The sequence below is a fragment of the Oryx dammah genome, unplaced genomic scaffold (genome assembly GCF_014754425.2).
Source record: "Oryx dammah isolate SB20612 unplaced genomic scaffold, SCBI_Odam_1.1 HiC_scaffold_15, whole genome shotgun sequence".
NCBI lineage: Eukaryota > Metazoa > Chordata > Mammalia > Artiodactyla > Bovidae > Oryx > Oryx dammah.
The window spans coordinates 40,693,974-40,707,828 of record NW_024070199.1 but is presented as its reverse complement, the minus strand read 5'-3'; the positions used below and the strand labels follow the sequence as shown (position 1 = coordinate 40,707,828).

The window sequence follows — 13,855 nt, the reverse complement described above, 5'->3', positions numbered from 1 at the left end:
CGCAGTGGGGGAGGGAGAGGAACGACGACAGTCCTCACCTATGTTGGGATGGTTCAGAACCTTCATTATTCTTACTTCACGGAACAGCTGGAAAATAAAATAGCAGCAGGGGTCATGCCTGCTCAGCTTGCTCCCCTCAGGTCCCCTCCAAACAGATCCATCGCTAGGATGCCTTTTCCCAAAGAGCAAAGACCCAGGGTGAAGAAACAGTTTGGCAGTCCACCTCTTCCACGCCCGTTCCCAGGGGCTGAGAAGGACCCGAGCGGGGAGGAGAGCAAGAAGGGTCAGCAAGAGGCCAGCGGGGCTCTCCCGACCTGCACCCTCAGGGGCAGCATCGGGGTGAGCCGGCTGCGCCCTCGGGTGCTGTCTGCTCCGATCCAGCCCCCCAGCAGCAGACGGTTTTGGCTGGGTGCCTCTGAAGGAGGGAGCGTGAGCCCATGGACATGAATATTTAGAACCTGAGCTGCTTCTACAGTTCACAGACAAAGCAGACTCCAGTGTGGTCTGTGTGAAGGGGCAGGGAGCTCTGAAGGGGGACCCCACTGTCTTCCGACTTACAGAAGTCAGAGGGCTCGGCACTCGTGGGTGCGCCTTTCTCTCCTGGGCCTCAGGGTGGTGACAGAAGAAGCCACTCCTATATATAGCTGATGCCAATTTTAATCAAATCCACCTACACACACTCACGCTCTCTTTGTGAAACAAAATCAGGGACTCCAAACCATACATTTCCATAAAGAAAAATGACAGAAATGAACCCCATCCCCTCTGCGGGGGCCAGAAAATTGGGGGTGGGGTTTTGGTAACTTCTAGGCCTTCCCACTTGCACAAGGAGCAGAACTAGCTGTTTTGTGTTTTTGTTTTTGTTTTTTGAGGGGAGGTATGGAGACCTAATTTAGGCTATATTTTATGGGGAGAAAGTGAACCTATCTTTTTTTCCCCCTTTAATGAAGTCCCAGAGCTTTCCTGAGCTGGAAAGGAAATGGGAGACAGGTTTTCCAACTCTTGAAAACCTGATTCTGACCTTCACTCCCCTTTCCTGTTAGAGCCCCGGTTTTTCCTTGCTTTCTTCCCTGGCCCAGGAGATATCGTGGATGAAGAGGCAAGAAATCCTGGACACCAGCTCAGTGGCAGGAGTGGGGAGCAACACTGAAATGGGGCCTGAAGGCAGCTGCCAGGGCTCCTCCCCTGAGGGCACTCGCTGGGCCTGCAGAGTGCCCTCCTAGGAGAGCGTGGACTTTCCTGAGCTTGGTTAGAGCCCTGAAGAGGCCAGTTTCTTTAAGGTGTGTCGTTTAGGGATTGCTGCTGGGATCAAATTTAAACAGAGTGATCTGGCCAGAGTCAGTCTGGCCTTGGCCATGGAGAGGGTTAGAAGCGACCTGTGTCTGGTGCTGGTGTCTGCCAGCCAGTGAGGAAGAGGCAGGGGGAGGAGACAAGTGGGAGACAGGACGGCCGAGCCGACGCTGGCAGCCTGAGATGCTCCAAAGACCGAACGGCCCACACCAGGCTGGCTTCTGCTCTGTGGGGTCCGAGCCAACGTGTCCAGAGTAGCCCTCTTTCCCTTCCTTCCGGAAAGCTCCCAGCAGGGAAGCCCTGGTGATGACAGCCACATTTCCTCTGACTCAAAGAACCGTGAGGGGATCCCAGGGGTAACAAAAAAATAGGAAACACCTTGGTTTTGGCCGTCAGTGTGTCATGGCATCTCAACCTACACTAATTCTGTGAGTGTCTTTCTCAGTAACAACTGCCAATCCCGAGCCCCAAGCTTCTCAATCTCGCTGTAGTTGGCTCTGTTAGCATGAGGTTATACCCTCTCCTAACCCAACTAACACAATGTGCTCATGAAAAGGAAAGCTCAATCTGCCATGAGATCAAAAGATCTGGGTTAATCAAGGTCAGAAAATCTGAGCCAGGGTCATCTGGAGAATGAGCAAATCTGACTGACCTGAAAAGGGGCCGCTTTCTGGGAGCCCGATGGGAGATTTCTTCCTTCCCCTAAACTGCCTTAGCCCAGGGCGGGGGGAGAGGGCTGTTTCCACCTCTACACCAACAGTCACTGGTAAGCTGTCCCTCCTCTGCAAATGAAAACCTTCTTTCCTCACTCCTACATATGTGGTACCACTTGGAGGGTTCCTTGACCAGCTAGAAAGACTTCAGTTTCCACTCTAAGTCAAGGGAAGCAAAAGTCTCACCTTGCAAAGACTACATGCAAATCACTTTGCCAACTGTTAGTCAGGAGGAGCCTAAAAGTGAGAAGGAAAACTGGGAGTACCTGTCCTTAATCTGCACATATTATCAGAGGCTTGAAACTGGAGTTCAGTTTCTAAAAACCCCAGCCCTCCATCCCCATTCTCTTGAAATGGAGCTGGCCCAGAATCCGGGGGGCAGGTTCTCTGCCTCCTCTTATCCCTGTACTTCTTAGAGCCACTCCCCTGGATCATTCCAGATGTTAAAGCAATTGCTTATGTTTCGAGTAATAGCTGTATACATGCGTTTTTGCATACGGGCTGGTCACAAGCCAGAAAATAACAAGATGCAGTAAGTAAGTCAGACAGGTAGGCCGAGGGGCTGGGAAAGGGCAAAAAGACTTCTATCGAGCCAGTGTCTGAGGCCAGGAAGCCCAAGCAGAAGTCAGCACAGAGGATCCAACAAAACCCTGAAGAGAGCAGAGCCCTGGAGAGGGATAGTGGGAACAACAAAATAACTGGAGACTCTGAACCAGGGGCTCAAGCGTCTGTGTGCTCAATAACGTATGACTCTGGGATCCCACAGACCATAGCCTGCCAGGCTCCTCTGTCATGGAATTTCCCAGGCAAGAATACTGGAGTGGGTTGCCATTTCCTCCCCCAGGGGATCTTCCCGACCCAGAGACTGAATCCGAATTTCCTATACTGTGCCACCTGGGAAGCCCAGGGGTTCAGGAGGAGGTCCAAATGGGATCAGCAGATGAGCGACTCCTGACAAAGGTTTAGAAAGGGACAGGATGTACTGTGAGCTTACTTTCTGGAGGCTGGAGGAATTCAGCTGAGTCTTGTCAATGATCTTTACAGCCACCTGCACGAGAGACAAAAAAAGCCCAGGATTATCTCTTTGACCACGCTAAGATCAGGATTCAAATCTGCTTCTCCCTTCATATTTCCGCCTTCTTCTGACCCTATCCCTCTGAGCATCCCTCCCTTTTCACATCTCATTTCTGCCCGATAAACAGAAGGCTGCCTTGGGGAGCAGCCCTACCATACTGCTGGGATATCAACAGTGAGAGGTGCTGCCACGTCCCCAGGGCCAGCGCTCACCTCTTTCCCAGTCAGGATATGCCGAGCCAGCTTCACCTTGGCGAAGTTACCCTTGCCGATGGTCTTGAGGAGCCGGTAGTTGCCGATATGGGGCTGCTCGTCAGCAGAGGTGGCTGAGTTGCGGCCCCGCAGCATGTTGGACTTACTGCTGGGCTTGTCGAGGTGTCCCAAGGGGGGCTGCCGGGTAGAAACACGCACACCTTGAAGTGTGCCTCCCTTCAGCTCCCCATGCCCTGGCCCTTAGCTCTCTGCAAAAAATTGTAAGAGGCTGGGGTAGGGAGGCAGGGAGGCGTGCAGAGAGCAAGTCATAAGGCAGGGGGGTAAGAGGAGAGGGAAAGCGAGCCCTGCTCCATTCCAAAAGAGCACAGCCTGGGGTCCAGCATCAACATCCTACTACGAGCCGTCCCATCCCTGGCTCCACTCTCTGGAATACGTCCCCCGTGAACAGCCCAACAGTTCCTCCCGCTCGTGTAGGGGAGTGCCGCCTACTGCCCTCCCTGTGGCCTGCTCACACTTTAATCAGGCCAAAACTGAACACTCGCGGGGGCAATGTGGTCAAAATTACTGCAAAGCACTCGGCACCCAGGGCTTTACATTTGTCTTTACTGCGTATGACTTTATGTTGATTTGTTGTCTATCTCCTAAGAATGGAAACTCATGAGGGCGGGCACGTATCTTTTATTCACTGATAAAACCCAGCACCTAGGTAGACTGGATTATGGCAGATGCTCAATGAACACTTGTGCAATGAAAACATGGAATGATGATCTGAGCAAGGCCCTCCTTAGATATCCCCTAGCTCAAATAAGGGTGTGAGGAAGCAGAAATGACAACAATTGGCACCAACAGGCATATATACATAATGCAAAAAAGGCACGGTCCAGATGAAAACATCCATCTGTATGGAGACTGTATGGTCCTCAGAGGGCTAAATGTAGAGTTCCAAGTGATCCACTCCTAGCTACACACCCAAGAACAACTTGTACACCCATGGATGTTCATAATATCCCACATTCACAACCGCCAAACAGTGGAAGCAACACAAATGCCCATCAACTGACAAATGGACATACAAACTGTGACATTTCCATGCAGTGGAATATTCACGGGCACTTAAAGAAAGCAGGAGCACCAACAGACGCTACACCAGGGATGAACCTTGAAAATGTTAAGCTCAGTGAGCAAGGCTGGCCACGAAGGGCTGCAGGCTGTGCAATTCCCTTTATATGAAATGCCTACTCTGGAGTAGGCAAATCCAGAAAAGATGAAAAAAAGAGATGAGTCCAGGGCTGAGGGGACTCCCCTCAGGGGAGGGGCCTGAGGGATGACAGCTATGGGCTGAGGTTTCTTTCTGCGGTAATGAAAAAATTCTGAATGAAATGCTGACCGTGGTGATGGATACACAGCTCCATGAATTTACTAAAATCCCCTTAAGCGTACACTTTAAAGGGTGAACTGTATGGGATGTGAGTTACATCTCAATCAAACTGTTAAGAGTCTGGTCTAACGCTGGTCAAGAGCCCTGATCTGCCTCTTCAGAGAACCCGGTGCCACCACTCCAGCGCCACGCGGGTCAAGGGCAGCCAGAGCCCTGTCCCAGAGCCGTCCAGAGCTGCCCTGGAAGCTTCGAGGATACAGTCTGGAAGCAAGCAAGGGGACCAAAGAAGTGTGCCTCAAAGTTCTTTCTTTCACAGTCCTTTCTGGCTCTCAGTGAAACCCTCAAAAACCACAAAGAAATGACTTGTTACCACCCAAGGAACTGTCCAGGGTTCCTCGGCAAGGAGGATGCTTCCCCAACCAGCTGCTTTTCAGCCCTAAGGGGCCACGAACAAGGAAAACCCTCCCTCTGCCCCCACTTCCGAGAGAGGAAGATGGGTGGAAAAGTCTCCTTGGCAACCTCTAATTCACCTCCCAAGTTTCTGGTCACGCCCCTATTTTCTGAGGATATGAGCCAAAGGCAGCAGGAGTCTGGCAGTCACCAAGTCCTCAGAGTTTGGAATGAGAATTTAGTGTCGACCTGAGGGTCTGGGTCCTTTGCTCCCTGAAGCTAACCTGGGCGTCCAACTGCCCATCCTGAGCTCGGCCCCTCTGCCTCCACGCTTCTCAGCCCTGGGGCTGCTCTGTGCGGCACAGCTGGCCAGCACCCTCTCCCCAGTCACTCCCAGGCTCAGCGGCACACTATCTTCATGGAATGGCAACAAACACCCTCCACACTGGGACAGAGGCGTGACTAAGAGTACAGGAGGAGAGACAGACTGCCAGGGTCCAGGTCCCAAATCTGCCTCTTACTCAACACATGTTAACTTTACTATCATCAACAACATCCTTCAAAGGGAGATGACATTACTACGAAGCAGGAAGAAACCCTAAAAGATGACTGACACGGGATGCTCCCACGTGCGGGTGCCAGCAGACGGTCTAGTGGGTGCCGAGGACCTCCGTCCCACAGGCCGAGGGTCTAGGTCAGGCTCCCCCCGTTTACGAGCATTAGTTTCTTATCTGTAAAGCAGTGATAAAACAGTCCTATTTCACATTCATTAAGTGACAGAAAACATGTAAAATGCCTTCAGTTCAGTCGCTCAGTCATGTCTGACTCTTTGCGACCCCATGAACCGCAGCACACCAGGCCTCCCTGTCCATCACCAACTCCCGGAGTTCACCCAGACGCACGTCCATCGAGTCAGTGATGCCATCCAGCCATCTCATCCTCTGTCGTCCCCTTTTCCTCCTGCCCCCAATCCCTCCCAGCATCAGAGTCTTTTCCAATGAGTCAACTCTTCGCATGAGGTGGCCAAAGTACTGGAGTTTCAGCTTTAGCATCAGTCCTTCCAAAGAACAGGTAAAATGCCTTAGCCAATGCTTAATAAAGAACCACCAGGATTACCATTATTTTTGGTTCCCCTGGTAGCTCAGACAGTAAAGAATCCACCTGAAATGAGAGAGACGTGGGTTCAATTCCTGGGTTGGGAAGATCCCCTGGAGAAAGGAACAGCTGGGTGACCCACTCCATTATTCTGGCCTGGAGAATCCCATGGACAGAGGAGCCTGGAAGGCTACGGTCCATGGGGTCGCAGAGAGTCAGACACGACTGAGCGATTTTCACTTCACTTCAAATGCTACACAGCCTGTCTGCAGAGCCAGAAGTCTCACGGTCAACAAGACTTTCACATCAAAGTCAAGTCCTCCTGATCCAGCTGCAGCTCAGATGGAGGCCAAGAGATGTAGGGTCCCCCCGCTAGGGAGATGTCCCTGCTGGGGAGAGGTCCCAGCTGGGCATCAGCCACTCTGCCTTCACCGGAGGGGACTCGCCACAGCAGCTGCAAAGGGTTAGTTCCAAGCGAGGTCTCCAGGACACTCAAAGAGAAGGTTCCACCTGTCTGGGTCCCAAACAAGCAGAAAATGCTGGGGCGTGTTCTTTGATTCCCCTGCTCTATAAGCCACACGTTCCCCTTTCTGACAAAACCATTCAACTCTCAGGATGCCAAGGACACAGTCCTTCCCCTCTCCCTCTTCCACGTTGAGACACAGTTCCCACAGCAGGGATGAGGGACAGAGTGAGGAGAGGGTGCCGGGGGGAAGAAGAGACAAGTCCTCAGTCGGAAATGTTCCTTGGACCAGGGCCCTGCACCCGGCGGCTTCTTCGGAGCCTGGAGCAGAGGCAGGGGTGCAGGTGCGACCACGGAGACAGGGCCCCTTCCACGGCTCTGACGAGGCCCACGTAACCTGGACACAGATCTCACCAACAAGCTGGGAGGCTGATGACTGGCTGCCCTTCTGGGCCAACTAAACAGGGTCTGGCCAGAACCACGCTCTGCCGCCCCCTCTGTCCTCCTTGCGCGCAGACACGGAACACGACATCCTCCAAGCTCTGGCCCACACCACAGAATGGGCAGGCCCCAAAGGTCTCAGAAGTCCGCTCAAAGTGGACACCATGGCCCTCAGGCAGCTTTCACAAAGAACGAGGGGTCACCCTGGGAGGTAGGATTTGGAACCAAATAGCAAAACACGCAGGTTACTTAGCAGGCCTGACTGAGAAGTTGGGCCTAGGCAGCTTTGGGGTCCTCATTTGAGAAGAGGGCAGAATTCAGGGCATGAAGATGAAGAAAAACAAAGTCTTCTATCCAGTGGGCCCTTCAACCTGGGATCTCAGAACCCGGCCTAGGCGTGTTGCCAGACTCGCCCGGAAGACAGCCTCCACCCCGAGCGGCCCGGCGCTGACTCAGGTAGGCAGGGCCCCTTCCCTAACGCTGGAGGCTCTGACCAGCAGTTCCTCCCGAGAAAAACCTCACGCTTTGGGGCCTTGCACTCAGGGCTGGCCTCGAGTGTCCCGAGACTTCCCCAGGGCCGGGAAGGGGCCAAGCTGGGAAGGGCGACAGGCGTTCCTGGGCCAGAGGCAGAGTGCGCCTGGGCCCTGTGGAACGGAGGAAACCTGTCCCTTGGGCACTGGCCCCGGGGGCCGCCCCCGCTCCGTCACCCCTCACCGTGGCACTCGTGTGCCCGCCCGGGGCCTCGGCCTGTCTCGTTCCGTTCCTTTCACTCTGGCCAGGCCTGCTGACTCCACCTGAGGGTCGAATCTTCTCTGGGGATTCACCCTCTTCGTTTCTTAGCCCGTGCCTCTTCCCAGGAAGGTGCCTTGTGCTAGTTAGTCCCTGGCTCCATTTAGCAACTCCTCAAAGATCCTGTGTGTGGGGTAGGAGGGATGAGAGAGGAGGGGGCAATTCCACAGCAAAAAAAACAAAACGAAAACAGGAGGCAACATACCCGGCTGGAGAAAGGGACAAGGGCCACCAGCGACTTCCATTCAGCAGAGCCCAGAGCAGAACCTGTCAGGCAGCGAGGGCAAAGTACAGAGGCCGGGAAGAGCCAGGCCCAGGGCGGGGGCTGCCGGCGCCGCCAGCCACCCTTACTCAGCTGAAGCAGGCGACACCTTCCACCACCTCCTCAATGAAAAAGAGCGCAGCAGCCAGGCCGAGAGGCTCTGGGAACCCGGACTGTGTCGCAACCGAAACCACCACTAGCAGAGAGAACTCGGGCTTGGCAAGGAGAGGGACGGGGACAGAGCCCCGTGGCTTCGTGCAGGCCGGGGCCTGGTGGCCGGGAAGCCCACACAGTCCTCGGACACCACCCAGGAGCCAGGTGGGAGGAAAGGGGCCCCAGGGGAACGGGAAGGGAGGGAGACAGAGAGAGAAAGAGGCGGGTTTAGATCCACTTCCTCCTCCCTCCCCCTCCCCGGAAGTGGGCTGCCCCACCCTCCCCAAGGTGCTCTGCTGGGTAACAGCTGGAAGAGGGTGAGGAGGAGACTTACTCCAGCCCAGGCTGTCATAAAGCCACGACTGCACCTGCAGCAGGTGGGGCCTGGGTAGGGGCTCACATCTGCGAGCGGAGGGGGGGCCTCCGTGTGAATCAGACAGGCTGCCCCAGAGAGCGGCGGCAAACCCGCCATCCGGACCCAGGGGGGGGGGGGGGGGGGAGCAGGACCAGCTGTCCAACAGTGGCAGATGGACCTCCTACTTCACAGAACGCAGCGTTCAACCTTAGAAAAATGCACACTCCACTTGTATGCAGTGATATGGACATAGTATCAGGAGACTCAGGAACCCTAGGAAGCCCCTTAGGTCTATGGATTCTAGATGAAGAAGCTTTGTCACTGATAGACAATGAGATGTTTAATCCTAAATCTTGCCCAAAGATTGGGTACAAACCAGACGTTTCTCTGACTCCTTCCAGCCCCGATTCTGGGAGACCGTCTCCAGGCTCCCCCAGTGACCCCTCCCCCAGCCCTGGGCGCAGCAGGGGCAGCCATTCCTCACACCTTCCTCTGGCCAAGCCCCAGCGGTCCAGGCGCCTGCTGAGCCCTCCTTGCCGCGTTCTGGGTTCTGGTACTGACTTTTCCTCTGGCTGCCAGATCTACTTCACATTCATTCCACTACTCTAGGCTAGCATCTTTCCCATTAGGCAACTCTTTCTAAAGCGCTCGTGCCAGGAGGCCATAAACTCCTCCAGGGAAGGGCAGAGCTCCCGGTGCCCTCACAGCAGCTGGCACAGACACACGGGAGACGACGCTACTCCGTGTTCACCTTCTGTACAGCCCTGGTAAACAGATTCGACATCCCTGGTACTACCGTCTGCTGGCAGGTACACCCTGTGTTCTCCACACCATAAACCTAGCATGTTCATTTTACATATAAGAAATTTAAGCACAGAAGTTAAGAGACTTGCCCAAGGCCAGCCTGCCAGTGCAGAGCTGGGCCTGGGGCCCAGTGCTTTCGTGCCCGCTCCAGCACTCTGCTGTTCCTCATGGCTGCATTTACCAGCTTCCCTTCAACCCTTCTTGAAGACTAATCTGCTCTTATTTTTCCCCAAAGAAGCAGAAGTCTCCGGCTCTTTGTTCACAGACTAAGAGGAGGGAAAGATATGAAGATTCAGGAAAGGTGCTTGGGACAGCAGGAGCACCAATGTCTGGTTAAGGCCAGTTTGGGGGCTGGGGACTGTTTCACAGCACCCCCTCCTCTCACTCCTTTAAAGTGGGCACTCAACTCAGTGGAAGAGATTAGGCTTTATTCTGGACCCTGGGCTGTCAGGCCTGCCCCTCTGCTCAGATGCCAGAGTGGGGTCAAATGGCTTCCTTTTCTAGCCTCCAGGGTTCTGCGACGTGACACCGGGATCGTTTCCTTGACTGCATTTGTGGGAGGCAGTGAAAGGTTTGTAAACTGAGGAGGTGCCAAGCACTGACCTCAGAGATGCGCGGGAGAGACAGGGGAGAACTGAGCTGACACGCCATGGGGCAAAGCACGAGTTTTTTCACCCTTCCTCCTTCACGGCACCCAGGAGCCTTCTCTGCACCCTTTCAGCCTGAGCAACTGTCCCTCTCAACTGCCAAGAGTCAATAAGCCAGCGGAGCGTGCTGGGTAGGAGAGCTCTGGGAAGGCTGGCAAGCACTGACGGGTGGAGGGCCTGGACGCACTCCCACCGTGAACTGTGACCCGCCACCTGAGGAACCCCTGCAAGCCCCTAACACTCCACTGCAGAGGGGAGGTGGGTTTGTATGAAACCGCTCCCTTCTCTGAGCCAGGGCAGATGCCTCCCCAACAAAGGAGGACAGTAAAGCCTGCGACTAAGGTGAAGCTGAAAGGAAGGTGGCTGGCTGTCGTCCGGCTGTCTGAGCTGCAAGCCTCACCCTGAGGGTGGGAGACGGGCACTGCAGCCCAGGCCGCGCAAGGAGTCCACGCACCTCCCAGCAGCCACAGCAGGGCCAGTGTCTGCCTGGAAGTCTGGCGGGCAAGAACTGACCACAGTGAAAGCCGAGCTGAGCCACCCTCCAGCTCACACCCCTTCATGCACAGAAGCCAGCGTGTCAGGAGCACTCCTCAAATCTCCTGTCTTCTGAGTCACTTGAAATGCTGGGCTCCTCTTCAAACACGGTGGATTCTACGGAGCAACCAGAGCTTTAGAAGTTTCCATACCACTTCATCCCTGGGCATCTGCTCGCCTGGGGCCTGGTCTCTGTCTCAGTCTCCAATTACTGTTGCCTGTTGAGCACACCTTCAATGAGCGCCCACCGCTGGAGCCCGTTTACAAAGTCCAGAGAGATTTGGCTTCTGCCTCCCAGAGACCGAGGACGGGGACCGTACACGAGACTCACAATGTGCCTGTGGACGGCACGGCAGAGCTCGGGAGGCACCGGGCCTGCTGGGAGCCCTGCTTTGCTCCTTACCAGCTCAGACCACCATCAGCGAGAACACTTGGAGCCGCCAGATCTCTAGACATGAGGACTCTAGCTGCTCCCACTTCACAGGATTAGTGTGAAGAGGAAATGAGAAAGTCCACGCCAGTGTTGACCACGGAGCCTGGTGAGCAGCAAGGTGTCCGCCATGTTTTCTGTGATTTCTCTTCACTTTCAGGCAGGAACTTTTGTTTCCCATCTACAGGGGTTCTCTGAGCTCTGAGAAGAGCTCTAATCTCTAAGAACTTGATTACAAGTGCGGCAAAGCTGGTTTTCCTTCTAGAATGAGGAAAAGTTAAATTCCTACCACGGCCAGGCTGTCAGACAAAAAGGACCCTCCTTCCTGACATAAAACCACTCCTGCCAGGAGAAGTGGGTGAATGAGAAGGCAGCCACGCCTCTGCCCTCGGAGCAGCCCAGAAGAGGAGGAAGGTGTGCCTGCTCTTCCCGTCCTTGTCAGCTCCTTAACCCCTTCCTTTCCGAACAGGCCCAAGAGACAGCCAACCTACCAGTGCCACACGGTGCCACGGGCTGGGGGGAGCTCACACTGCCAGCCTCGCGCTCCATTCGGCTCCTCCCGTACCAGTGGGTTACTGTAACCATGGAGACCAGCTAGTTCCTCCATATCACAGGAGAGCCAGCCTGCCAGCAGCCCAGGGCTCTGGGGGAGGCAGAAGGCAGTCTGTAGCAGAAAGGTCTGGCTCTCCTGACACAGAATCGTGGGGAGCTGACGGAGAAGAGCCAGGGCAGCCGAGGTGCCCCGGCCGCCCTCTAAGGGCCTTTTCTTTGCCCAGTAGTTTGTCTTGAGCACGCTGTCTGGCTGTAAAAGTGGTGCGGGGTGTCCCTCCGGAGTCAGACAGACCTGCAGTGGGACCCCAGCTCTACCACCCTGGTTGCTATGTAGGGAACGGATTGGAACGGATCAGAATGGTGGTGTGGAGAGCTACAGATACACATACTGAAAGGCTCCGGCTCTCACGTAACACCCTCTTTTAAGTGGTCCATGTAAGTAACCCTCTTATCCCTTGTTTATCCCAAATCCTTTTATTCAAATAGTTATCCAGACACCTTCTTAGCTGAGAGTGACCTCTCCTTCTCTCTCACAGCGTCCTGTCTGTGCCCACTCAGCTCTTCTGACTTTGGGCTTCTATGCCTTAACCCCACTCTTTGTGCTCTGAGAAGTCAGAGGTCACCCTTGTGTGCCCCAAGTGCCTAGCAGGGCGCGCTCCTAGCTCCCCTGCTTTATAATACTTGTGGAAATTACATAGAATAAAAGTGGTACCGCTTTATGATCCCTAAAGTTGCTCCCCTCCTCCCTCTGGGAGATAAGCAAGGGCAGAGGAAGGAAGATCAAAGCTTCTGGCTGCAAGATCCCTCTCCCCTTTCAGGGCGTTTACTGCCCTTTGAAGTTGACTGGTTACTGTCCGTCCTTCTCACTAGACTACACCGTACAGGGAAGGCCCTTGGTCTGTCTGATTCACGGCCCACAGCAACGCCTATAGCACAGAGCGGAAGTATCCAGTAAGGTAATGAATAAATGCGTACGAATGAATAAGGAAGACAACACGCTGGGCCACCTTCATGACAGTTTCTGGGATCTACACCAGTAACCCCCATCAGTGTACCCTGCAGACAACATCCAAGCGGGCAGAGGGCCACAGACTGCGTGCCCCAAAGATGGGTGACACCCGTGGAGCATCAGTCTCACTAACAACCCTTCTCTCCGGAGACAGGGCCCTTGGTGCGCCATCTCTCACAAAGCTCAAGGCCGGGGTGGTCATCAAGGAGAGCTGGAGACGGACTCGGAATGCAGGTGGAGCCGAGCAGCAGCTGCCCCCAACTCCCACCCCCAGCTCCTTTCATCCCAGAGGGGGCTCCCTCTCCTTGAACATCCTGCTGCCCCACAACCCCCAGTCATCCCAGAGGGGGCTCCCTCTCCTTGAACGTCCTGCTGCCCCACAACCCCCAGTCATCCCAGAGGGGGCTCCCTCTCCTTGAACTTCCTGCTGCCCCACAACCCCCAGGCCCTCCCGCTTCACACGGCTCTCTCTGCCTCTCCACGTTCGATCCCTCCACTGCTCTGCCGTCAAAACCACGGTGTCGTGCTGTGACAATGTAAGGCAGCCGAGGCTACTCCAAGAGCCACTGATTTGGGGACGCGACAGAGACTTCAGGAGACAGTTCCTTGGTGCTTGCCACACTGAGAGCTCTGCTTCAGTATTCCCTCCTTGAGCCAATGAACTGAGTTGGCCCTAGAGATCATCCACACACCCCTGCCTCGTTTCTGTGTAAAAGTCAGCATCCCCACCCTGCCTCCCACCCCTCCTCAAACTGCCTCCTGCTCCAGGAGAGCAGAGGAACGGAAAACGGCAGCTGGGGAGCTCAGCTGACTCACCACCCAGCATAATCATCTCCTCCCAGAATCCCCCATCTTCTCCTGGGGTTTTTGCCAACACAAAGTGAAAAGGAAGCACGAGATCTTAAAACAAAACCAACCCCCTCTCAGCGTTTATGCAACAGCCTTTCTACCTGGGTGCAGATTTAAGCCCGTGTCTCTGCCCTTCCCATGCAGTTTCTTTCAAATGTCTTCATGAAGCTCGGAAACAGGCCTTCTGGGTTCTATCTGGTCCCAGCTCTACACTGGAAGGTGCTGAATAAGACAAGTGCCTCTTCCCACTGCACCTTCCTCTGAAAGTGGAAAAACGACTACTTCCCGACTCCTCCAGTTTCAACGAGGGAATTAGAGGAGGAGGAGGAAACATCAGAAAGAAGATTGGGCCTAAAGTCTGCTGCCCAGAAGTTACCGTGGCCACGAGTTCAGAGCTCAAGCGGGACAAGAGCA

At 54.7% G+C, this 13,855-nt stretch overlaps 1 protein-coding gene across 25 annotated transcripts in view; it reads right to left on the bottom strand.

Moving 5' to 3' along the window:
• MARK2 (microtubule affinity regulating kinase 2) overlaps window positions 1-13,855 on the bottom strand; it is a 57,899-nt gene that overhangs the window by 12,193 nt on the left and 31,851 nt on the right. For 22 of the 25 annotated variants that reach the window (XM_040256125.1, XM_040256108.1, XM_040256110.1 and 19 more), the window contains 3 exons: window positions 3,291-3,467; window positions 2,998-3,051; window positions 39-87 (listed from right to left, as the gene is read on the bottom strand). In XM_040256125.1, coding sequence (XP_040112059.1) covers window positions 39-87; window positions 2,998-3,051; window positions 3,291-3,425 — 238 coding nt within the window. In that variant the 5' untranslated portion in view covers window positions 3,426-3,467. Of the gene's footprint in view, window positions 1-38; window positions 88-2,997; window positions 3,052-3,290; window positions 3,468-7,771; window positions 7,953-8,051; window positions 8,469-13,855 lie in introns of those variants that run through there. The other 3 variants (XM_040256124.1, XM_040256134.1, XM_040256135.1) reach the window with 3 other exon arrangements.